A 27,028-nucleotide genomic window follows, 5' to 3' on the forward strand; every position below is an offset into this window, starting at 1 on the left:
AGTAAACATTTTCCGAGATAAACAGTGCTACACATAAATATGATGGCACCCAAATATGGACAGAACTGGGAGCAATGCTGAGCTATTTTATCACTCTGTACAACTTGGTAATGAGACAAAAGCTTGGAGTCAAGGCCAATGAGAGGAATCCCCTTTAACACAATAGATGGCTAGGACAGAAATCTGGAAACCATAATTTTCTTCATCTTGATTCCATCCTTCCTTACGTTTAGAACTTCATGAAGTAAAACCACAAGCATAAAAGGAGGAAGTATACTGTTACAACCAGTTAAATTCAGACATGGTCTACTTCCAAGCGTTGCAAAGAGATAAGGTTTTTACCTTGCTGTATGACTGTTTCGCCAGCGATGTACGTGACTGGGAACATAGCATCAAAAATATCACTAAGAAATAAAAAGTAATGTCAAAACTTGCCTCTCAACAGAATTATTTTAACATAGTTTACGCAGTGGCAGATAGCAGGCAAAGGTTCCTATATGAATTGAAGGTTAAGTTCTGCCAAAAAAGCCCACCATGCTTTCATCCCATTGGTATCCATTCCTACGAGAAACAATACAGCATATTAAGCTTAGGAGCAACGTTTCCTCAAGGTACGCAGGCGCCCGGCTGGCAGCAACTCTTAAGTTACCATGCAGGTCGCTCACAAGCTGTCCCCTTTAAGATACCCAGTGTTCATGGCCGCACAAAAATATTTAAAGGTACCTTGCACAAATCAAAATGGAGAGGCAACATTACTTAGGAGTATCCACAGAAACCATATCCCAGTATTACCACACAACCTCAAAGCAGCATTTCTGTCCCAAAGACTAATTAATGGGATGGGAGAGGAAGGGAAGAATTTGTGAAGATCAAATCTGAAATTCAAATCCCCAGATGTCAACAAAAACATGTAGAAAAATGACAAACCTCACCCAAATAAGCTACTCCATGTGCAAAATGATGTATTATTGGTGGCTCTTCAAAGGTCAAGATCAACATGCATTGTTGGGGTGGTCTCTAGTCAGTGATCTACTTGCCCTGAAATGTATGGTAGGCTCAGGGTACCAAAAGACTGAAAAAAATATTCTTTGCCTCAAACGGTTTATCATTATTAAATCCAAGCTTGCATTTATATAGAACCATGCGACACCCCCCAGCTTCCTGGACATCTCAAACCACTTTACAACCAAAGAATTACTTCTAAAGCATCATGTAAATTGACTTTCATGTCTGCCTACATGTAGAAAGGTCCTACACAAAGGTAAATTAAATGATTGGCCAATTAATGTGCATTTAGATTTGTTTGAAAGATGACTGTTGGCCAGATTTCCTATCCTTCTTCAAACAGGATTGCAGGATCCTGTACATCCACCAGAGCAGAGAGAAGGGGCTTCAGTTTAACATCTCAGACAATACAACACTCTGTACTATACTGAAGGGCTAATTATATGCTATCTAAATATGGAACTTAAGCCCACAAATTTCAGATTCAGAAGGGAGTTCTACCAACCAAGTGAAGCCGACACGGACGCAAATTAGTTGCATAGCAAAGAAAACAGGGTAAATACTCTTTGCAATCAGTTTGAGCCTCACATCAGAAACGCCTCACCTTCTTTCATTGTCATCCAAATGCGAGAACAGCACATTCTTTTCAATGGCCTTAGCCAGGGCAGCCATAGTCTTGTAATCCTTGGGAATTACCTATGCAGTTATAAGATAAGGTAATTCATTTTGGTAGGAGGAACGTGGAGAGAAAATATTAAATCAAAGGTACAATTCTAAAGGGGATGCAGGAGCAGAGGGACCTGGGTGTACATATGCATAAAATATTGAACGTGGAAGGATGGGTTGAGAGCGCGATTAATAAAGCATACAGTATACTAGGCTTTATTAATAGGGGCATAGAGCACCAAAAAAGGAAGTTATGCTAACCTTATAGAAAACACTCGTTTGGCCTCAACTGGAGTATTGTGTCCAGTTCTGGGCACCACACTTTAGGAAAGATGCATTGGAGAGAATACAGAAAAGATTCACAGAAATGGTTCCAGGCATAAGGAAATTCAGTTACGTAGCTAGATTGGAGAAGTTGGGACCATTTTCTTTGAAGAGAAGTTTGAGAGGAGACTTGATAGGAGGTATTCAAAATCATGAGGGGTCTGGACAGAGTGAACAAGGAAAAACTGTTCCCATTGAAAGGATCGAGAACAAGATGGCACAGATTTAAGGTAACTGGCAGAAGCAATGGGGAAATGAGGAACAACTTTTTCAAGCAGCAAGTGGTTGGGTTCTGGAATGCACTGCGCGAGTATGTGATGGAGGCAGGTTCAATAGAGGTATTCAAAAGGGAATTAGACTGTTACCTGAAAAAGGAAGAATGTGCAGGGCAACAGTGAGAAGGCAGGGGAGTGGCATTAAGTAAACTGCTCCTTCAGAGAGCCAGCACAGACACAGCAGGCTGAATGGCCTCCTACTGTGCTGTAACAATTCTGTGATACATTGCTTTTAATAGGTAGCTGATAAAAGATTGAAATACTATGGGGGTAGAGTTTCCACTTTGGATGCAATTAGGAAATTGTACTCAAAATTGCACTAGTTAGGTGCAGTTCAAATTTCTAATAAAATGCATTGGCATAATTAAAAATGTAAAATCCTCAATGAACCCCTGCAAACAGAAGCAGAAGAAAACGGTTTTCTTTTTTACCCCTTCCATTAAAAAGTATTCCTTGATGTATTTAAGAGTGGCAAGCATTTTAATAAGCATCCAGAGTTCACTGAGTAACCAGATTTAAAAATCACTGAAAATGACTTTAAAAAACCATACTGAACAATTTAACAGAGTCATTGGTGTACACTAGTCAGCTTAGTAAACTTGTTGACATGAAAAAAAACATTTAAAAATGTGTGTACTAGTGCCTGTGCGCCTGAGAAAATGATTACAACTTCAATAGCTTCCCAAGCCAGTGCCATCTCAACTTTGGCAGGAAGTGCAGCCAGTTTTGTCAGTGTGTCCTGATCCAGCGAATTAAATCTTAAACCAATGTAAAAGTTCATGGAAAACACAGACGCAAGTGGTTTTGGGTGCAACTCATTTATATTTAACTTCCTCTGATCTTTTGCACTGGGTTGGCAGAGTCTGTCTGTATTACTTAGATATTACTAGCTAAAACACTATGCTTTGCCTCATAATCGCATGTCAGAATTAAGAAATGGCTTCACAAATGACCAATCCGCACTGGTGTTGAACTGATAAATTAGCTAGTATACAAACTGAAGTAGCTATGCACTGGAGAGGTGTCCACAACACTAGTGAATTATTAGTCACAGAATTATACTAAACATCCTATAGTTTGGATAGGATACGTATTTACCTTTCTCACATATGATGCGGCATCCTCCTCAGTGTAAACCTCAGCACTGATTGCTCCACGCCGTCGTCGGCCTTTCACTACCGGGTTCATGGGTGGAGGGGGAGAGATTTCATCCTCACGAGAGTCAGATCGAGAACCTGATTTCTGCTGATTGTGCATCTGTTTGGCCTCCTCCTTTTTAAAAAAATAGTTACTTTCATTTTTGGCACAGGCATAATGGGTCAAATAGCCTCCTCCTGTGCTGTATGATTCAACAGACAAATGCATTATGTATAAAAGCAATCAACTATCATGGTTTGTACGAAATCCTTGCCCAATTCTTCTTTCCAGTATAGCACAACAACTGTAAAGTCACTTGCAAGATATGAAGCCAGATAAGAAAAAAAAACACATCCACATCCTAGCATCTGCCCGATAAAGGTGGAAAATTGCCCAGGTATGCCCTCTTCACAAAAAAGTAGGACAAACCAAATCCAGTCAATTACCACTCCATCAGTCTCCTCTCAATCATCAGCGAAGTGATGGAAGGTATTGTTGACAGTCCTATCAAGCAATACCCTACACACCGATGCTCAGCCTGGGTACCGCCACAGCCACTAGGCTCCTCACCTCATTAGAACTAAATTCAAGAGGGGAGGTGAGAGTGACTGCCCTTGACATCAAGGAAGCATTTAACCCTGTGAGATATCAAGGAGCCCTAGCCAAATTGAAGTCAATGGGAATCAGGGGGAAAATGCTCCACTGGTTGGAGTCATACCTAGCACAATAGGAAGATGGTTGTAGTTGTTACAGGCCAATCATCTCAGCCCCAGGATATTGCTGCAGGAGTTCCTCAGGGTATGTCCTAGGCCCAACCATCTTCAGCTGCTTCATCAATGACGTTCCCTCTATCATAAAGGTCAGAAGTGGGAATGTTTGCTGATGATTGCAGTGTTCAGTACCATTCGCAACTCCTCAGGTACTGAAGCAGTCAAGTGTCCATATGCATCAAGACCTGGACAATATTCAGGCTCGGGTTAATGTGGCAAGTATCATTCAGGCCACGCAAGTGCCAGGCAATGACCATCTTGACATTCAATGGCATTATCATCACTGAATCCCCCACCAGCATCCTGAGGGTTACCACTGACCGGAAACTTAACTGGACCAGCCATATTAATTCTGTGGCTACAAGAGCAGGTCTGAGGCTGGGAATTCTGCAGCAAGTAACTCACCTCCTGACTCACTAAAGCCTGCCCACTTCCTACAAGGCACGTCAGGAGTGTGATGGAATACTCTCCACATGCTTGGGTGAGTGCAGCAACACTCGAAGCTTAATACCATCCAGGACAAAGCAGCCCACTTGATGGGCACCCATCCACCACCTTAAACATTCACTCCCTCCCCCATTGGCACACAGTAGCAGCACTGTGCATCATATACAAGATGCACTGCAGCAACTCGACAAGCTTCAATAGCACCTTCCAAACCCACAATCTCTCCCACTTAGATGGAAAAAGACAGCAGACACATGAGAACACCACCACCTGCAAGTTCCCCTCAGTTACACACCATCCTGACTTGGAACAATATAGCTGCTCCTTCACTGTCACTGGGTCAAAAACCTGGAACTCCCTTCCTGATAGCACTGTGGGCGTACCTATATCAGATGGACTGCAGCAGTTCAAGGTGGCTCACCAGCACCTTCTCAAGGGCAGTCAGGGATGGGCAATAAATGCTGGCTTTGCCAGTGACGCTCACATCCCATGAACAAATAAAAAAAGTGCTTGGTTATTTGAAGAAACTGCAAACTGTAGCAATTCTGCACATGAAAACACTGCAATCTTTTCAGGATGTGCAATTCAAGATTCTTCCTAATATTTTTGACTTATGCACAGTGCAAAAGGTTCACTTCCATAGGCAGACCAATGCTTCCTGCAAACCAAGGCTGGACAACAAATGCAAAGATACTTGGGTAGTACATCACCCTTTTACCAATAAAATGATACAAACTGCAACTCTTGAGCTCTAAACTGGTGGTAAAAAAACACACTAAAATTATACAACTTGAGCTAAAGACTATAAATTAGGTTCAGTTAGTAATATGGAATTCTAGCTCACACTTGTGTTGGGGAGCTATACAGTTGAACCGCGTGAATTAAAGTATTCACAAGTTCAGGCAATTTCTGACGACTGAGCTGTCAATTAAAATCAGAACAAAGACACAATGTCACCCTACCAATTAATCAATAGTGACACCGAGTGCCTGTTTCATCAACATGAAATATTAACGTTGATATAACATGTGCCTGACACACCATACAAAGATGGAACCTCCTTACCCGATTTAATTACAAGTGTACTTTTTTTTTAAATTATTCTTCATTCTTGGGATGTGGGATGTCACTTTCAATCTGGTACCATCAATGGGGATCTGTGGCTTCCAGCAACAGTGACATCATTAAGCAGGCTGCTCAGCCCATCAGCTTGAAGCATTCTTACAAACAAACCAAGAAGTAAAAAACAATTTATATTCACTTAATCATTTTACAGAAAACAAAGTAAAGATTGGGACATACACATGGAATTAAGGTAGAAGCTGAAATATCAAAAATAATAAAAATTTTAAAACTATGGAAATTTTAATCATGGACTGGAGGGAATCACACACTACCCTTCTAAAATTATTTTTAAGGACTAGAGAGGTCGTGCAGCAGTAATTATAACTTAATACACTTAAAAAACTTAGTTAGACCTCATTCAACAAGACATCAATTTTTTTTATAGCTAGTGTGTTAAACGTTGAAGTTCATGTTAAATAACTGTTGATTCTGTTGGTGAATACTGCAACAGTGTTCCCCATAGAGCAGCAGGATTTCCACATTTAACTGGGCATGTGCTAACACCAGAAATTGCTGTCAGTTTTACACAGTTATTAGGGGAAGGGCTGACAGATTCACTGCAAATTCTGGGCCATTATATTTTGAATAGAAAGGTGAAACCTATCAAATCATTCAAAGCGCACTGAAACAAATTTGTTCGCTTCCCCCTCACCTCAGTAACTGAAGAATTGATATCCAAAACAAGATTTTCAATTAAAAAAAAATTTAAAATTCACCCACTGAATGATCTTTTTTGTATTAAATACCTACACAAAGTTTTCACCTGAAGGCATCAATTTCTTCAAAAACCATGGGCTTGGAAGTGATGACTCCATTAGCTGATGGTTAGAATCACTGAATTTTACAGCATAGAAGTAGGCCAGCCAGTCATGCCTGTGCCAGCTCTTTGAAAGAGTTGTCTAATTTACTTCCACACCACAGCTTTTTCCCCCATAAACCCTGCAAATTAATGTTCAAGTACTTGCCCAATTGCCTTTTGAAACATGCTATGCAATCTGCTTCCACCACCGTTTTAGGAAGTGCAAAGCAGATCTTCACAACCCTCTGGAAATAAAAATTCTCATTTCTCCTCTAGTTCTTTTACCAACTATTTTAATTCTGTGACCTCTGGTTACAGACCCACTGCCAGAGGAAACCGCTTCTCCCTGCTTTCTGTATCAAAACTCAATTTTGAATATCTCTATTAGGTTTCCTATTAACCTCTGCTTGAAGGAGAACAATCCCAACTTCTCCAATCTCTCCACATAACTGAAGTCTCTCATCTCCAGCATCAGCCCAGTAAACTTGCTCCATACCCTCTTCAAGACCTTGAATTTGATTCCGAACTCAATGCCCCTATTTACAAAGCCAAGTATCATCAAACTGCCCTGCTACCTTCAAAGATTTGAGAATATGAACCCTCAGGTCTCTCTGTTCTTATACCCCTTTAAAAGAGTGCCATTTAGATTATACTGCCTCTTCATGCAGTTCCTCTCAAAATGCATCAAGTCACTTACCACATTAAATTGCACCCGCCATGTGTCTTCCCATTTCCCCAGTCTAAGTCTGTGTGAAGTCTGCTACTATCCTGTTAACCATTTACTACGTTGCCTAATTTTGTACCATTCGTGAACTTTGAAAATGTACTCCCAAGTCATTTATATATTTTTTTTAAAACTATGGTCCAAATACCAACCTCTGGGGGACGCCACTGCATTCTTCTCTCCAGTCAGAAGAACATCTGTTCACCACAACTTTCTGCCTCCTAGCCCTTACCCAAGTTAACACCATCCCTTTAATACAAAAGGATTCTATTTTCCAAACAAGTCTGTTATGTAGCACTTTATCAATTACCTTTTGAAAGTTATATATACACATCTACTGTACAGCCTTCATCAACATTCTCACTTTATCAAAGACCTCAATCAGGTTAGTCAGATTCAAATTTGCCTTGAACAAATTCACACTGGCTGTCCCTTATTAGCCCATCCTTCCCCAAATGAGAATTAACGTCACCCTTGACAATGGTCTAGTAGCTTTCCCACCGCTGGCATTAGATTGGCTGGCCTAGTTACCAGGTTTATTCCTTACTTTAACAAAAAATAGGGATGTAACATTTGAAATCCTCCTGTCCTCTATTAACTCTCCCATATCCAAAGAGGCTGGTCTAGCTAGTTAAGGAAAAACTAGAGACAAATTTCAAATACTTGATTTAGGTAAATTTTATACTGAATATTTATCAAAACAGGAGAGGGTGGGCATCGTGAGAGAAACAAGTGCAAGTGAGAAAGGAATACAAGAATGAGGAAAAACACACTACTAATCTCATTCATAGTCTGAAATATTATCCGGCTATCAGCTTCAGAAACCACAGTTGGAAAATGAAAACATTCTAGTTAATGATGGCTTATAATATTATACAAGATTCAAGGATATGGAAAATACTTGGAGAAAAATAAAAATCATGGAAACCCAAGAGCATAGGAGGGGGCCAAGTGTATGCGTCTTTGAGAGGACAATTAGTCCCACAAGCAATTTTTTTTTAAAACCACAAAATTATGACTTTGGATCCTGCTGCACCTAAAATTCTAGGCACAAATTCACAGCCTGCTCAGAACTGCTGTGTATATTCAGGAAATGAGAGTCTGGACTTCTGAGTGGGGCTGGGGGCTATGCTAATGAGTGACAGATGGTTTCAGCAGACATTTTGCAGAATCAGGGTAAAAGATCAAGGGAATTCAGGTGTTAACCTTTTAATCTGAAAGTTGGCATTATATTATTTCTGTGCAACTTTTCTGGAAATTCCAGGCCAACATTCCCTTCAATTGTAGAGACCAAACAAACATTGTAATGGTTTCGAATTCCCTGTGTCACTTGATGGAGCAAATTTGACTTCCTTGAAAATAAGCATGAATCATTTTAAATATTTGGTGAACAAAAAAAAAGTTTTTTCCAGATTGTTACTTACACATATAGGAAGGAGCAAAAAAAAAAAGCACACAAACTTTGAAGCAGTCTTCTCTATAGTTGAGACAGTTCTATCATTGTCATTCTATCTTTGTACAAGCCAAGCACACACAGATACAACCTCTGGGTTACATGGTATTCAGTGACTTGTTTCTCCATTGTAGAAAATATACCGTATTAGTCGACTTTTTCTGGAAAAAGGGTAGTCTAAAATTGCAGTGCGCTTATGGCCTGAACATCACCCTGTCACACAGATCATTGGCACGTGTTACAAAGCTACACATGGACTGGTATTGATGCGAACCCACTGGGTACAAGTCAAAAAAGGTTTTCTCATACTGTAGTACTCAAACTGAAAGTGGCAAGGTATATAAATGAACATGAAAATAGAGCAGCTGAAAGACATTCTGGGCCTCCTCCAACTGAGAAAATGATAGAGGAATGGAAGCAGCAAGTGAAGAACGAGTGAAAATAGAAAAAACGCAAACACACTTTGTTGGCATGCTACCAAATGGCCACAGCTGGAAGAGGTGAAAAATTGGATAAGAGACCACGGGAAAAATGCAATTTCTGTGCCCACCAAAATGATTCCGTGTGAAGCAAGAAGAGTAGCGGCAGTAAGTGGCATTACTGATTTTGGCAGGACACCTTGGTGCTACAGATTTACGAAAAGGTGTGGGCTAAGCATGTGTACTAGAACCAGGATAGCACTGAAGATGCTGGCAAAATATGAAACAAAAATATTTGAATTTCACAGGTTTGTGATTCCTCTTTAGGCAATATGGACAAAAGTTCCCCTAACTTTTGCTGTTCATTTGAACAAGCCCGAGGGAATTAAAGGTGCTAAAACTATACCAATAAAGATTATTTAGCCACAAGACCACCCATTATACTGTCGTTTTGGCCTGTTGCTCCGACAGCAAAACACTGTCGCCATTACTGATCTTAAAGAGAAAAACAGCATCAAAGGCTGAATTTCCACGTGGAATTCTTGCCCATCCAAAGAGATGGATGAATGAAGGGATGCAACTGTGGTTGCAGAAAGTGTGGTTGAAGTGCCCAGGTGGCCTCCTTAAAAAAAAAAACCCAGCCCTGTTAGCGCGAGACCAGTTCCTGGTACATATAACAGAGGCCATAAAAAGGAGGGTTGCGGAAATTAAGATGCAGCTAGCTGTGATTCCAGGCAATCTTACATGCCAATTACAGCTCCTAGACATTTTGATAAGCAAGCTATGTAAAGCATTCTTGCATGAGGAGTGGACTGAATGGATGCAGACTCCCAAGTCACATGACACCAACAGGGCGAATGAAATGGCCCACCAGTCTGCGAGAGAGAGAGTGGGTGAGAAAACTGTGGTAATTAGTGAAACGCGAGACAATTGTGGAGTCATTCAAGAAATGTGGCAAATAATCAAAGAAAGTTGACAGTTCACAACACCAGTGATGAGGAATTTATGGACTTCTACGATTAGAAAGACTTCTTGCTGCATTGCTGTTTTTGCTGCGTAATGGTCAATGTTAATAGTTAAACTTCGTACTGCATTCTCCATCACGAAACAAAAACAATGCAACACAGTTTAATTAACACTGACCACCACAGAACAAAAGCAATGTTAATATTAAATAACTATCTATATACACAAATATTTTTTCCTGGATTTTTCTTTAAAATCCTGGTGTCCTATGGTCCTGCAAATACGGTGGACAAAAAGGCATATTTCTAAAGGTAGGCTCAACTCAAGTTAGAACTTTTCAAATGTCCATAGTGCTTTGAGGATTCAATACTACTACAATTCTGCTTGTAATTAGCAAACCTATTTCCTGATGAGAAGTACCAAAAACACTTCATGAAATAACTACATTAGTTTCTTTAAAATGTCTCAAGTTTTGCAAACCCCAAAATAAAGGTCTTCCAGGAAGTGTGGGAGTTCATCAGTTCCTGTAGCAAAGTTAAAAGCCACCACCATTTTCCACCTCCCGCTGCTCTTTTATGATCCTCTTAAAACCCAACTCTTCGACCAAGCTTTTGATTACTCCATCTAGTCTCTTTTGGGTTCTTCTCCCACACCATCATCATCATTTGAGGCCCTGAAGAGGGATATGTCCAAACATTCATATTGTGAATCTTGTGAAATAGGTTCATATCCTAGGCAAGCAAAATGTATAGTTCGTCAGTTTAAGCAGTAGGAACATAAAGACAAGAGCAGTCCGCTTAGCCCTTGAGCTTGTTCCATCATTTAATGAGATCATGGCTGATCTGTGACCTGCCTTTGCTCCATGTCCCTTAATATTTTTAATAGATTTCTGTTAACCAATCTCAGATTTAAAATTAGTTGATCTAGTATCAATTGCCATTTGCAGAAGAATGTGTTCCACCCTTTGTGTGTGCGCGTTTCCTAACTTCACTCCTAAAAAGGTCTGGCTCTAATTTTTTAGACAATGTCCTAGTCCTAGACACCCCAACTAGAAATACTTTCACTCTATCTACCCACTGCTCCGCTTAATATCGTGAAAACTTCAATCAAATCACCCCACAAACTTCTAAATTCCAAGGAATACAATCCTAGTTTGTGCAATCTCTTCTCGTAATTTACTCAGTACTCAGATTTATCTTCTAAAAGCTAGACATTTAGCGTCAAAAATGCAATAATAATTCGGGAGAATCTTATGTTGATTCAACGGTGTCATACAAAACAAATTAGCTCACAAATCCCTTTCAAAAATCAGAATGGGAAAGTAGTACATGCATGATATAGAAGTGACTGATTTTTGGGAAGCAATTTACAGCTAAACTACACGTCATTAATAAAGGGACAGTTAGCTTTAAAACATGCAAAGTTCTTTCAAATGTAAAATATTTCACCAATCCATAAAAAGCAATACTTTAAAAAAAAAAAACCCTTGCACTCGAGCAGAAATTTTAAATCGTTGTAATAAGAAAGGAGCCAGCTGGGGGATTGCCATACAATCTTTATTAATATAAAAGCAAAATACTGCAGATGCTAGAAATCTGAAATAAAAACAAGAAATGCTGGAAATACTCAGCAGGTATGGCAGCATCTGTGGAGAGAGAAGCAGAGCAAGAAGCCATACCATCTTTCCCTGTCTACCATCACTTGGTGACGTGTGCAACAGATATAACTTTGGCCACCTCTAATTGAACCGATAAAGTATTGGCATTCTTCCTGACCATAGTGCTGTAGTTGAATTCATACGCAATAAATGCATTTATATAGCATCTTCAAAATCAAAGCACAGAAAAGTAATTTCTTTGAAAAAGGAAGGAGTGTTACAAGAAGCTCGTGTGTCTGTACTGGCTCACAGTCATGAGATGAACCAACACTCAATTTGGTGAACTCTTCGAATAGCGTCATGGGATCTTTTAAGTATATCTGAACAGACAGAGGTCCTCTATTTAATCTCATCCAATTCAACATCAGGCTAGCATGATGGGTAATCACTTCAATAACCCAATATGTCTATGTTATAAGGAGACCTTCTGCAATCTACACCAGACAGTATGAAATACAGGTATGACAGCATAATGGTTATGTTACTGGACAAGTAATCCAGAAACGGGACTAATGATCTGGAGACAAGTTCAACTTCCACCACAGCAACTATGATTTAACTAACTGAATTTAAATTCCAATCTGGAATAAAAAGCAGTAATGGCAACCATTTAACTAGCAGACTGTCCTAAAAACCCATTCGATTCACTAATGTCCTTTACGGAAGGAAATCTGCCATCCTTATCCAATCTGGCCTGTGACTCCAGGCTGACAGCAATGTGATTGACTGTTAACTGCCCTCTAATGGACTGGCAAGCTACTCAGTTGCACCAAATAACTACAACAATCTATGTCAGTCTATGATAGTATTCATACGAGTGACCACCACACAACCCTGTGGAGACTAAGTCATTTCTTCACACTGAGGACTATGCTCCAATGTGTTTGGGTGGTGGTGGTGGTGGGGGGGGGGGGGGGGGGGGGAAACACTACCACTGTGCTAAATGGGATAGACGCAGGACGAATGTAGCAACTCAAAACTGAGCATCCATCAGCAGCAGTAGAATTGTATTCCTCCACAATCGGTCATATCCCTTACACTACCATTAGCCAGGGGACCTACCCTGGTTCAATGAAGAATGTAGAAGAGTATGCCAGGAGCAACACAAGGCATATCTAAAATGAGGTGTCAATCTGTTGAAGCTACAACACAACATGCATGTGAAACAGTGGAAGCAGCATGCTATAGACAGAACCAAACAATCCCACAACCAATAGATCAGATCAACGGTCTGCATCCAGTCGTGAACAGTGGTGGACAATTAAATAGGATGAAGATCCACAAATATCCCCATCTTTAAGGATGGCAGAGCTCTGCGTGTCAGTGCAAAAGACAAGGCTGAAGGGTTCACAAACATCTTCAGTCAGAAGTGTTGTGAAAAATCCATCTCAACCTCCTCTTGAAGTCCCCACCTTCACAGAAGTCAGTCTTCAGCCAAATGTGATTCACTCCATGTGATATCAAGAAATGGCTGATCACACTGGATATGGCTAAGACTACAGACCCCTGACAACATCCCAGCTGCAGTGCTGACGACTTGTGCTCCGGAATTAATCATACCTCCAACCAAACTGTTTCAGTACTACAACCACATTAGCATCTACTCAGCAGAAGTGGAAAATTGCCTAGGTATGCCCTGCTCACAAAAAGCAAGTCAAATCCAGTCTGGCCAATTACCAGCCCATCAGCCCACTATCAATCAGCAAAGTGATGGAAGTAATTTTTGGCAGTACTATCAAACAGCAGTTACTCACCAGTAACCTGCTCACTGACACTCAGTTTCAGTGCTACCAGAACCACTCAGCTCCAGACCTCATTACAGCCTTGATGCAAACACACAGACATAACAGCTGAATTCCAAGATGAGAGAAGAGTGACTGCCTTTACGAGTACTGCGGGTACTCTCCACTGGCTGGAGTCATACCTCCTACAAAGGAAGGTGGTTATTGCAGGCCTATCATCTCAGCCCCAGGACGCAGCTGCAAGAACTCCTCAGGGGCACTGTCCTATGCCAAACCATCTTCAGCTGCTTCATCAATGACCACCCCGCCATCATAAAATCAGAAGTGGGGATATTCGCTGATAAATTGCAATGTTCAGTTCCATTCGCAACTCATCAGATAATAAACCAGTCTGCATCCACATGCAGCAAGACATGTACAACATTCAGGCTTGGGCTGTGGAGTGAGAACTCACATTCCCTCCACAAGTGCCAGGCAATGACCATCTCCAACAAGAGTGGGGGGGGGGGAAAAAAAAAAAAGAGTCTAACCACTTCTGCTTGACATTCAATGGCTTTACCATAATCAAATCCCCCACCATAAACACCCTGGGGGTCACCAATGACCAGCGACATAAATATTGTGCCTATAAGCAGGTCAGAGACTGGATATTCTGTGGCAAGTGACTCAATTCCTGACTCCCTAAAAGCCTTTCCAACATCTACAAGGCACAAATCAGGAGTATAATGGAATAATCGCCATTTACTTGAATGAGTGCGTTCCATCAACACATGAAGCTGGACACCATGCAGGACAATGCAGCCTGCTTGATTGGCACCCTGTCCACCACCTTAAACATTCACTCCGTCCTCCACCACCGACGCAACGTGGCTGCAACAACTCGCCAAGGCTTCTTTCGCATCACCTCCCATAAGCGTGACCTATACCACCCAGAAGCACAAGGACAGCAGGCGCATGGGAACACCACCACCTCCAAGTGCCCCCCAAGTTGCATATCATCTTGATATATCGCGGTCGTTCATTGTCATTGTGTCAAAATCCTGGAACTCTTTCTGTAACAGCACAATGGGAGTATCTTCACCACACAGACTAGAGTGGAGGTGAAGGGTCTATTTACCTTAGCAGAGAGGTCAGTGACAAGGGGGCATAGATTTAGAGCGATTGGTAGAAAAATTAGAGGGAAGGTGAGGAAAAACTTTTTCACCCAGAGGGTGGTGATGATCGGGAACTCACTGCCTGAAAGGATAGTTGAGGTAGAGACCCTCAACTCATTCAAAAGGAGTCTGGATATGCACCTCCAGTGCCGTAAGCTGCAGGGCTACAGACCAAATGCGGGAAGGTGTGATTAGCATAGGTGGATCGCTTTTTGGCCAGCACAGACACGATGGGCCAAGTGGCCTCTTTCTGTGCCTTAGACTTTCTATGATTCTATGACTACAGCAATTCAAGGTGGTGGTTTCTCTAGGACAAATAGGGATGGGCAATAAATGCTGGCCTTGCCAGCAAGACCCACATCCTAAGAATGATTTTTTAAAAAGAGACAAAACCTCACCCCATCGATTAAGAAGCTGGAATTTCTCTCTTCATAAGAAAAACTTCAGAAAAAAGCCTACACAGTTTAGGAAGGACTAAAGCACACAAGGTTGAAATTAATGGTTTACCACCTTCGTCCCACCAAGGATATTGCTACTCAATTATGGTCCTATCAAAGAAGTCAGACGAGAGAAATTTACAACACAGAAGGCCATTCGGCCCATCGTGGGCATCAGCCAAGATTCTTGTATCCTTCTAGGTTAAGGCACTTCAAATACCTTTTAAAAGCGATGAGGCTTTCTGCCTCTATCACTCTTTCAAGCAGTGAGTTCCAGATCCCCACCACCCTCTGGGTGAAAATATTTTTCAACTCTCCTCTAATCCTATTATTTTAAATCGATACCACTTGGTTACTGAATTCACTGTTGAGGGAAGTAGGTGCTTCCTATTCAGTCTATCTACATCCCTCATACTTTGTACACCTCAATTAAATATTCCCTCAGTCTCCTCGGTTCCAAAGAAACGACGTCAACCTATCCAATCTTTCCTCATTGCTGAATCAAAAAATCATAGAAAGTTTATGGCACAGCTTGTCGTAGTGGTCTGCTGTGCTCTGCACAATCTAGCACTACAAAAGGTGGGGAGGGGAGAAGGTCTTACAGGAGAAAGATAAGCTGAGCAACAATCATCGAATGAAAAGGAGAATGCAGAAGACAGACAGGCGCAACCAGCAATAACATGGCGATGGAGGCCAGACATGTTGAGCGACATGCAAAGGACAACCTCAATGACCCACTTTCAGCCACCATGTTGACAAGTCAATGAGAGTCCAATAAAGACTCACCTTCATGCATGTAGTCTACCTCTTCCTTTCCATTTGTGTTCCCTGAATGCCAACCGGCTACAATGGACGCTGGTGCCCATGGGAGAAGATATGTTAATGAGATCTGCACACATTGCCATGATAATGAGGGCCATGGCCACAATGGCACTGAACGAAGGGGTAGGGTAGAAGTCAGAAGTTCTCTATGATCTGACTTCTTTTGAGGGGACCATAATTGAGTAACAATACCCTTGGTGGGACCAAGATGGTAAACCATTAATTTCAACTTTGTGCGCTTTTTTTTTTCATTCATTCATGGGATGTGGCCGTCACTGGCCAGGCCAGCATTTATTGCCCATCCCTAATTGCCCTTGAGAAGGTGGTGGCGAGCTGCCTTCTTGAACCGCTGCAGTCCATTTGGGGTAGGTATACCCACAGTGCTGTAAGGAAGGGAGTTCCAGAATTTTGACCCAGCGAGAGTGAAGGAACGGCGTAATAGTTCCAAGTCAGGATGGTGTGGGACTTGGAGGGGAACTTGCAGGTGGTGGTGTTCCCATGTATTTGCTGCCCTTGTCCTTCTTGTTGGTAGAGGTCGCGGGTTTGGAAGGTGCTGTCTTAAGGAGCCTTGGTGCATTGCATCTTGTAGATGGTACACACTACTGCCACTGTGCGTCGGTGGTGGAGGGAGTGAATGTTTGTAGATGGGGCGCCAATCAAGCAGGCTGCTTTGTCCTGGATGGTGTCGAGCTTCTTGAGTGTTGTTGGAGCTGCACCCATCCAGGCAAGTGGAGAGTATCCCATCACACTCCTGACTTGTGCCTTGTAGATGGACAGGCTTTGGGGAGTCAGGAGGTGAGTTACTCGCCACAGGATTCCTAGCCTCTGACCTGCTCTTGTAGCCATGGTATTTATATGGCTACTCCAGTTCAGTTTCTGGTCAATGGTAGCACCTAGGATGTTGACGGTGGGGATTCAGCGATGGTAATGCCGTTGAATGTCAAGGGGAGATGGTTAGATTCTCTTTTGTTGGAGATGGTCATTGCCTGACACTTGTATGGTGCGAATGTTACTTACCACTTATCAGCCCAAGCCTGGATATTGTCCAGGTCTTGCTGCATTTCTACACTGACTGCTTCAGTATCTGAGGAGTCATGAATGGTGCTGAACATTGTGCAATCATTAGTGAACATCCCCACTTCTGACCTTATGATTGAAGGAAGGTCATTGATGAAGCAGCTGAAGATGGTTGGGCCTAGGACACTACCCTGAGGAACTCCTGCAGTGATGTCCTGGAGCTCAGATGATTGACCTCCAACAACCACAACCATCTTCCTTTGCGCTAGGCATGACTCCAGCCAGCGGAGGGTTTTCCCCGATTCCCATTGACCTCAGTTTTGCTAGGGCTTCTTGATGCCATACTCACTATTACATGGCTAAATTTTATATCAGCAAATTTAATCATGCCCCCTACATTTAAGTCTAAATCATTGATATCTACCATGAAAAGCAAGGGACCCAATAGTGAGCTCTGTGTAATCCCAATGTAAACAGCCTTCCAGGCACAAAAGCACCCGACCACTACCCTTTGCTTTCTGCCACTGCAACAATTTTGAATCCAGCTTGCCACTTCCTCTTGGATCCCATGGGCTTTTACTTTCATGACCAGTCTACCATGTGGGATCTTACCCAAAAGCCTTGCTAAAATCATATCTTCTTCTTGGCATTTCTTCACAGACGAAGATTTTGGGAAGGTTGTAGTCAGCAGTTGCAGGCCCGCTGGTGGCTAGTCAGGCCTATCCGTGATCGGCAGATTCTCCCACAGCGGGTACAAGTGAAGGTATAGTTGCTGCTGGGGGCAATTGGATCTATCCATCTCCTCCTTTTCTCTTTCATGCTGGTTCTTCGCTCAGTCTCAAAGGTGTCTGTCGCCCTCCTGATGTTGCATCTCCAGGCATCACAATCTATGGCCTGCGCTTCCCACTGGCGATGGTCAATGTGGCATACAGAGAGGGACTTCTTCAGGGAGTCCATAAAAACATTTGCATGGGGCCGCTCTGTTCCCTCTCCATACAACACAATCTTGGGCAGGCGACCGTCCATCCGCAGTTGGCCTTGCAAGAGGATGGCCTCACTGCTGGTGATATTGGCTATTTCCAGGACTTCAATGTTTGAGATGCAGTCCTGCCAGCGGATCTGGATGATGCTGCGGAGGCAGCACTGATGGAAGCGCTCTAGAAGGCGTACATGACAGCGGTATAGGACCCATGACTCGGCACCATGCAGAAGGGTGGTGAGGACTATGGCTTTGTACACTTTGAGTTTGGTCTGTGCTCTCAGGCTGTCTTTCTCCACACACTTTTGTACAGTCTGCCAGATGTACTGTTTGCTTTTGACTACATCAAATGCACTACGCTTATTGAATTTTCTGAGGAGGTACCGAGGAGGATCAATCAAGTTAGTCAGATGAGCTCCCCTCAACAAATCCATGCTGACCGGCCCTGATTAATCTGTGCCTGTTTGTGTGATGATTCATACTGCCTCTCAGAATTTTTCCCCAATAATTTTCCCACCACTGAGATTAGGCTGACTGGCCTGTAGTTACTCAGTCTACCCTTTGAAAACAATTGTACAACATTAGCAGTCCTGCAGCACCATGTCAGTAGCAAGAGGAGATTGGAAAATGGTGGTTCAGAGCCTCTGCTATTTCCTTCCTTGCTTCTCAACAGCCTGGGATACATTTCATCTGGGCCTGATGTTCACGCTCCTTAAGAGTTAGGGAAAAGTGTCACAAGTAGCATTTTGGTTATATTTAAGGCCATTTTGTTTTAAGTAATAGTAAACAATTGGGACAAAGTTTCTAGTCTGACACTCTACAGGAGATGCCTGTGCCTTCAGATATTTAGAGAGCATGAATAACTAGGGAACAAGGAAAGGTAGTTCAGTCCAAATGAGTACCGACAGTCAGGACTGGTTTTCCAAACTAGAGTCAACATCTCTGCCTCACCTTGATACAAATCAACACTGTTCACTCATTTTAATCTCTCATCTGTGAATTGTTATGCAACATTTTTTACACCAATTGACTTGGTCAACAATTTGAATTTGGTATGAAGTCCTTTTACAGTGCAGCCAAATCATATTTTGACTTAGTGTATATTGTTACTACACAGGCTCTCTCATTATACTTTGCATTCATGCACAAGGCAACGGTCAGCTCTCACAGACAAGCATGTTCTTCCTATGAGTGAGAACTTGGACATGTGCTTAAAGCATCCAGGACAATGGAACCACTGGATGAACAATAAATCCTTTGCTGTCAAGATAGACAGCAGGAAATAGTACAGGAAATCCTCAGCCTTTGATCTCTCTGACTGACAGCAAACACATGCCATACCTTTAGCTAAGACCAAAAACTACAACTTTCTAATTAAGATTCAACAAAAACACAAAAGAACAATTTAAATAAATTCTACAGTGCTTGCTTACAATCTGTTCCAAAATAATAGTTTCAAGATTTGGCAGCTCTAATAGAAAATAATCTGCAATGTGAAGTTATGTACCTGCGCAAATAAGTGAGAACACACGTATAATCAGTACATCCTGTTGGCCTAGGGTTCAACAGTCATTGCTCTCTGACAGTTTATTCAGAAGTTTCCAATTCAGTTGTAAAGAAATGCTGCAGTAACTCAGAATATAATTAAGAAACTATGACACCTTTTCCCAGTCCCTCAAAAAACTTCAGGTATTGTCAAAAATGTTGCTTAAAAAAATATTCCAATCAATATTCCTTTCTTGGTAAAAGTAAGCAGTCTGTAAAGCTTCCTTTTATAGTTCAAACCTTGAGAAAGCAACTTTGTTGCTCCCTTTTCCTACAGTTACATGCCTTTTGGAGCTAAATGACCAAAGTTGGTCAAGATATTCTAATGCAATCTCAATAATACGCTAGTCTGTGCCCACACCACTTCACTGGACTTATTTATGGTGCTGCTAGCTGCATACTCAGTTTGCCTTGGAATTTCTGGATATTTTCAATGATTTTGATCAATAATTGAACAAAGTGTTTATTCCTTGAGAATATCAAAATTATACTCAACTTGAAATAATTTCAGAATTATTTTGTAACACTAACTTTGTGTAAATCCATTCCAGTGATATCCAATTCTTTGGCAAACTTGACTTGCTCTGTGTAAACAGTCAACTTGTTTGCAGTTATTGAGACAAAATGTTCTGACATAACAAATATACAATGACCAGTCAAACTTGACACTAATTCTGTTAAGCATATCAATAATCATATCATTGCCATCAATATAGTCAGCCCCCATCCATCTATCAATTAGCACCTGCTATAACAAAATTAAAATGGGTAATGATCAAGCAGGGGTAAATGTAGTGTAATTGTAACATGTTCAGAAAAACAGCTCATCACAGCTCAGCCAATATCTGGAACTACACAATTATCACATGATCATACACATTATTACTAATAGTACCAATTACAAGTCACATATCAACCTGGTCATCAAATGTGATCTTTTCCTGATATTAACTGTCTAGATTAGAATCAAAAAGAGAGGGCAAGTTTTAAAAAAAAGTGTTGCTGCAACACTAAACATGTCCCTACAAACTGAAATAACAAATGAAATATCAAACGCTGACCAGTCAAATTTTATTGGCAAGAAACATTTTACTGCCATTTTTCTAAATATACTTGAAATTATACTGGGTCTCTGTATAAGTAAAGTCTTACAGGCTTCAGTGTTTGTCACTTCGCTCCCAAAGGTTTAATTCTTACAGAAACGTAATTAGTAACGTTCTGCAGAAGCAAATTCTGAAGAAAAGGAGGCTATTTACTTTGATCGCCCTTTCTTATTTTAAGTAAAAATGTCTTCCCTGTACACAAAGCTTTTGCCAACTACAGACAAACATTCAACTAACTGCAATACTGAGCAACTTGTGTATGCCATCTTTAAGAAAAAGTATACCACTAGAGTCAGGTAGCAAGTTCCAGGATTTTGACCAGATGATGATGAAGAAATGGATATATTTCCAAGTCAGGATGGTGTGAGACTTTGAGGGGAACTTAGGGTGGTGTTCCCATGCAACTTCTACCCTTGTGCTTCCAGGCGGTAGAGGGCACAGGTTTGGGAGAAGCTGTCAAAGAAGCCATAGCGTCTTGAAGATAGTGCACACTGCAACTGCGCTGGTGGCAGAAGAGGGGGTAAATGTTTAAGGTGGTGATGGGTTGCTTTGTCCTGGAGAGAGTGTTGAGCTCCGATAAGCGTTGGAGGTGCACTCATCCAGTCAAGTGGAGAGTACTTGATAACATTCCTGATATGTGCTTTGTAGATGGTGGAAAGGCTTCAGCAAGTCAATGGAACATTGCACTCAAGGGCCATTGGTGAATGAATGTTGAATGTTCAGACTGTTTATGTATCTATGAATTAAGAGCTGGAGTAGGCCACTTGGCCCCTCAACCTTGCTCCGCAATTCAATAAGATCATGGCTGATTTGTTTGTAACCTCAGAGTTGTAGAAGCAGTATAAACTACTGTCATGATATTCTTGAAAATAGTAATATATTGCAGTTATTCAGGTAATCTTAACTTTTCTTCCCACCCCCACAATCTACCTCTGGAGTCCCCAAGAATCTATTCATGTCCACTCACTGCATAATACCCCACCTATGACCTGCACTTGTAGCCACAGTAGCTGGTGCAGTTAAGTTTCTGGTCATGAGATCAGAAGCTCAACAAAGGGTCAAGCAGGACGCCAAGGTTACAAACAACCCAGTTCAGTCTGAGACAGTGGCCGGGGGGTAGGGTGGAATCAGTGACTAGGGATTGTGGCATGGCTGATAAAAATGGCTTTGGTCTTCCCAATGTTTAATTGGAGGAAATTGCAGCTCATCCAGGAGTGGATGTTGGACAAGCCATCTGACAAAATAGAGGCAGTGGAGGGGGCTGTGTGTCCTAAGTATACATGAAAAACCTAATGTTATGACTTTGGATGATACCAACATCTACATGGCAGTATGTAGATTTGAAATAAGATGGGGCTATGAATAGTTCCTTTGGGGATTCCCGAGATACATTGTGGGGACAGAAAGGAAAGTCACAGGAGGAGATTCTCTGACTACGACTGGATAAACAAGATTACATGAATAACTGCAATATATTACTTCATTTAAATCCTGTTAAACCACAAGACAGTGGTTTAATTCTACTTCTACACTCACGAGTTGCATAAACAGTCCTGACATTCAATGTCTCATTCACCAATGGCCCTCGAGTGCAATGTTCCATTGATCTTTGAAGTAAAGCTGTGGCCACTATGACATATCAACTGGTTTTCCAGACATGGGTAATAGAATACACTGAATGCATTGTACTTTTTCACTTAACTAGATAGCAGGCAATTTTCGTTCCCCCAAAAAACAGAAGGGGCAGACTTTTAAGTATAAACCTCTTTGAATGTGCGGATACTCACCTTCTCGAATTTTTTCAGGATGCAGGCCTACAATTTTGAGACAATCGCTGGGCTTACTGATGATTTAACGAGTGCTTACATTGTTTTGCTTTGCCTTTGTTTCTGCTCTATAAACTGGTTCAGCAGTGTATGCACCAACGTAAACAAGACACGTTTTAATGTCTGCATTAAAACTGCACGTCACCTTCTCCATCCACCACCCGAGTTGCTACAAACCCGAAGCAACAGATTAAATTGCCCGATGTTTTAACCCCAAACCCAACGTAAACAAGGACAGTTTTCTTTTGAGAAAATGAAGCCCACTGCCCTCCTAACTCACTTTCTCGAGTTTCTCGAAGTATTCCCTGAGGTAGGTGATGGGTTTCTCTGGCCTGGCGATGCAGAGTTGAACGATGCAGTCCTTGAGAACCTGCTGGATGTTGTGTTTGTGGACATACTGCTCACACTCTCGCAGGCTGCGCTCTTCTTCCCCGCTCCCCGCGGCCGCCATCTTAACCACCCAGTTAACGCTCAGCCGCACACTGAGGAATTACAGCGAGTTAACTCGGCGCCAAGCGACAACTCGCCACCTCCTCCTTCCTCCCCCAACAAACAAAAAACACGACTCGACCGGAGCGGCAACTCCGCCGTCCGGCGACCACAGCGACGGCAGGTTGAGCTGACAAAACAAACAGCTGAAAAGGGGGCCTCTTGAAGCGGCTGCACAGGGCGAGTGCTCGCAGTCACCGTCACTGTCACCCTCTCAGCGGAAGTCAGCGGCGCCGATGACGTCAATCCGCCTCGCTCTCGGCAGGAGAGGGGGAGGGGAGGAAGCACGGGCTCGACAAGCACTAAAAAATGTTACACGCTGTACTGCACATGGTCACCACACTTATAACTGTGCACCACACGAAGCGTGCATGTACTGCATAGTTACATTCCACGCATATACCATCTCTCCACATCTGCGCACAATATACACACTCAACATATCTGCATAAACATACACGCCTCCACCATTAAGGCATATACATCGCATTCATACAAACGCACAGAGGTAACATGTGTTTCAACTATTACATGCACATACTGTACTATATATGGATGCAAACATTGGAACAAGAGTAGCCCCTTGAGCCTGTTCCACACCATTCAATGAGATCATGGCCAATATGTGACCACACTCCACATACCCACCTTTGCACCATGGGTATTAATACCTTTGGTTAACAAAAATCTATCAGATTTAAAATTTTAACAATTGACCGAGCATCAATTGCCATCTGCAGGAGAGAGTTCCAAACTTCTACCATACTTTGCGGGTAGAAGTGTTTCCTAAATTCACTCCTGAAAGATCTGGCTCTAATTTTTAAACTATGCCCTCTAGTCCTGACTCGCTAACCGGTGCACATATCTATCTCTATCTACCCGCTGTTCCCTTAATGTCTTGAAAAATTCAATCAAATCACATCATAACCTTCTAAATTTCAGGGAATACAACCATAGTTTGTGTAATCTCTCCTCGTAATTTAACCCTAGGAGTCCAGGTATTATTCTGGTAAACTATGCTCCACTTCCTCCAAGGCCGATATATGCTTCTCAAGATTTGGTGCCAGAACTGCTCACAGTACTCCAGGCGTGGTCTACCCAGGCTTTGTATAGTTGTAGCATGACTTTAACTCCCTCATATTCTAATCATTTAGATATAAGTGCCAGCATTCCATTAGCCTTTACAGGAACAGACGTAGGCCATTCAGCCCATTGAGCCTTCCCCACCATTCAATATGATCATGGCTGATCATCTACTTCAATGCCTTTTTCCCACACTATCCTCATATCCCCTTATGTCATTTGTATTTAGAAGTCACTCTCTGCTTTAAACATACCCATTGACTGAGCTTCCACAGCCCTATGGTGTAGAGAATTCCAAAAATTCACAACCCTCTGAGGAAAGAAATTTCTCCTCATCTCTATCCTAAATGGCTTCTCCCTTATTTTGAAATTGTGTCCCCTGCTTCTAGACTCCCCAACCAGGGGAAACATCTTAGCTGCATCTACCCTGTCTATCCCTTTACGTATTTTGTAGGTTTCAATGAGATCATAAGATCATAAGAACTAGGAGCAGGAGTAGGCCATCCGGCCCCTCGAGCCTGCTCCGCCATTCAATAAGATCATGGCTGATCTTTTCGTGGACTCAGATCCACTTACCCGCGCTCCCACCGTATCCCTTAATTCCTTTATTGTTCAAAAAGATATCTACCTTAGCTTTAAAGACGTTTACTGAAGAAGCGTCAACTACTTCACTGGGCAAGGAATTCCATAGATTAACAACCCTCTGGGTGAAGAAGTTCCTTCTTAATTCAGTCCTAAACTGCTCCCTCTAATCTTGAAGCTATGCCCTCTTGTCCTAGCTTCATCTGCCAGTGGAAACATCCTCTCTACTTGTATCTTATCTATTCCCTTCATGATTTTATATGTTTCTATAAGATCCCCCCTCATTCTTCTGAACTCCAATGAATATAATCCCAATCTACTCAGTCTCTCCTCATAAGCCAACCCCCTCAACTCCGGAATCAACCTAGTGAACCTCCTCTGCACCCTCTCCAGTGCCAGTATATCCTTTCTCAAGTAAGGAGACCAAAACTGCACACAGTACTCCAGGTGCGGCCTCACCAGTACCTTATACAGCTGCAACATAATCTCTCTGCTTTTAAACTCAATCCCTTTAGCAATGAAGAACAAAATTCCATTTGCCTTCCTAATTACTTGCTGTACCTGCAGACCAACCTTCTGCGATTCATGCACAAGGACACCTAGGTCCCTCTGCATAGCAGCATGCTGCAACTTTTTACCATTCAAGTAATAATCCTTTTTCCTGTTACTCCTACCGAAATGAATGACTTCACACTTATTAACATTGTATTCCATCTGCCAGACCTTTGCCCACTCACTCAATGTATCTATGTTCCTCTGCAAGGTTTCACAGTCATCTGCACACTTTGCTCTGCCACTCATCTTAGTGTCATCTGCAAACTTTGACACCCTACACGTGGTCCCCAACTCCAAATCATCTATATAAATTGTAAATAATTGCGGTCCCAACACCGATCCCTGAGGCACACCACTAGTGACTGATTGCCAACCAGAATAGCACTCATTTATCCCCACTCTCTGCTTCCTGTTAGTCAACCAATCCTCTATCCATGCTAATACTTTACCCCTGATGCCATGCATCCTTATCTTATGCAGCAGCCTCTTGTGCGGCACCTTGTCGAAGGCCTTTTGGAAATCTAGGTACACCACATCCACTGGGTCCCCATTGTCCACCTTGCTCGTAATGTCATCATAGAATTCCAAAAGATTTGTCAAGCATGACCTTCCCTTCATGAACCCATGCTGCGTCTGCCCAACGGGACAATTTCTATCGAGATGCCCTGCTATTTCTTCCTTGATAATAGACTCAAGCATCTTCCCCGCTACAGAGGTTAAGCTAATCGGTCTATAATTCCCCATCTTTTGTCTACCTCCCTTTTTAAACAGTGGCGTCACATCTGCTGTTTTCCAATCAACTGGGACTACCCCAGAGTCCAGCGAATTTTGGAAAATTACCGTCAGTGCACCTGCTATTTCTCCCGCCATCTCTTTTAGTACCCTGGGATGCATTCCATCAGGGCCAGGAGACTTATCAATCCTTAGCTCCATTAGCTTGCCCAACACTGCCTCTTCCGTAATAATGATTGTTCCCAGGTCCTCACCTACGTTCGTTTCTTTGAATGAGATCACCTCTCATTCTTCGAAACTCTAGAGAATACAGGCTCAGTTTCCCCAATCTCTCTTCATAGGACTGTCTCGCCATCCCGAGAACAAGTCTGGTGAACCTTCGTTGCACTCCCTCTATGGCAATAATATCCTTCCTAAAGTAAGGGGACCAAAACTGCATACAGTACTCCAGGTGCGGTCTCACCAAGGTTCTATACAACTGAAGCAAGACTTCACTACTCCTGTACTCAAATCCTCTTGCAATAAAGGCTAACATACCAAACATAATATAAAATTCTATCGTATTGTGATCATTCGTCCCTAAAGGTTCTTTTACAACAAGATTATTAATTAGCCCTTTCTCATCACATAATACTAGATCTAAAATAGCCTGTTCTCTAGTCAGTTCCTCAACATACTGCTCTAGAAAACCATCCCTAACACACTCCAGAAACTCGTCCTCCACAGCATTATTGCTCATTAGGTTTACCCAGTCTATATGCAAATTGAACTCACCCATGATTACTGGAATATCCATGCTGCATGCTTCTCTAATCTCCTGATTAATGCTATGCCCCACACTACCACTACTGTCTGGTAGCCTATAAACAACCTCTACCAATGTTTGCTGTCCCTTGCTGTTTCTTAGCTCAACCCAAAGATTCCACATTTTGTTCTTCCAATCTGCGATTCTCCCTTACTAATGTACTGATCCCATCCCTTATTATCAGCACAACACTACCTCCTTTTCCTTTTTGCCTGTCCTTCCTAAATGTCGAATATCCTTGAATATTCAGTTCCCAGTCTTGGTCACCCTGTAGCCACGTTTCTGTTATGGCAATTAGATCATACCCATTTACCTCTATTTGTGCCTTTAAATCATCTACCTTGTTGCGAATGCTGTGTGCATTCAGGTAGTGTGCCCTTAACCTTGTCT

The 27,028-nt window shown here is 42.1% G+C and overlaps 1 protein-coding gene across 1 annotated transcript in view; it reads right to left on the reverse strand.

Moving 5' to 3' along the window:
* LOC137384338 (cAMP-dependent protein kinase type I-alpha regulatory subunit) overlaps positions 1-23,113 on the reverse strand; it is a 46,470-nt gene extending 23,357 nt beyond the window's left edge. The window contains exons 1-4 of the mRNA XM_068058221.1: positions 22,673-23,113; positions 3,369-3,542; positions 1,610-1,701; positions 343-404 (exon numbers count right to left, since the gene is read on the reverse strand). Of these exons, the coding sequence (XP_067914322.1) occupies positions 343-404; positions 1,610-1,701; positions 3,369-3,542; positions 22,673-22,843 (499 nt within the window). The 5' untranslated portion in view covers positions 22,844-23,113. The remainder of the gene's footprint in view (positions 1-342; positions 405-1,609; positions 1,702-3,368; positions 3,543-22,672) is intronic.
* Positions 23,114-27,028: the final 3,915 nt, after the last annotated feature.

This window comes from Heterodontus francisci, chromosome 26 (assembly GCF_036365525.1).
Source record: "Heterodontus francisci isolate sHetFra1 chromosome 26, sHetFra1.hap1, whole genome shotgun sequence".
Lineage (NCBI taxonomy): Eukaryota > Metazoa > Chordata > Chondrichthyes > Heterodontiformes > Heterodontidae > Heterodontus > Heterodontus francisci.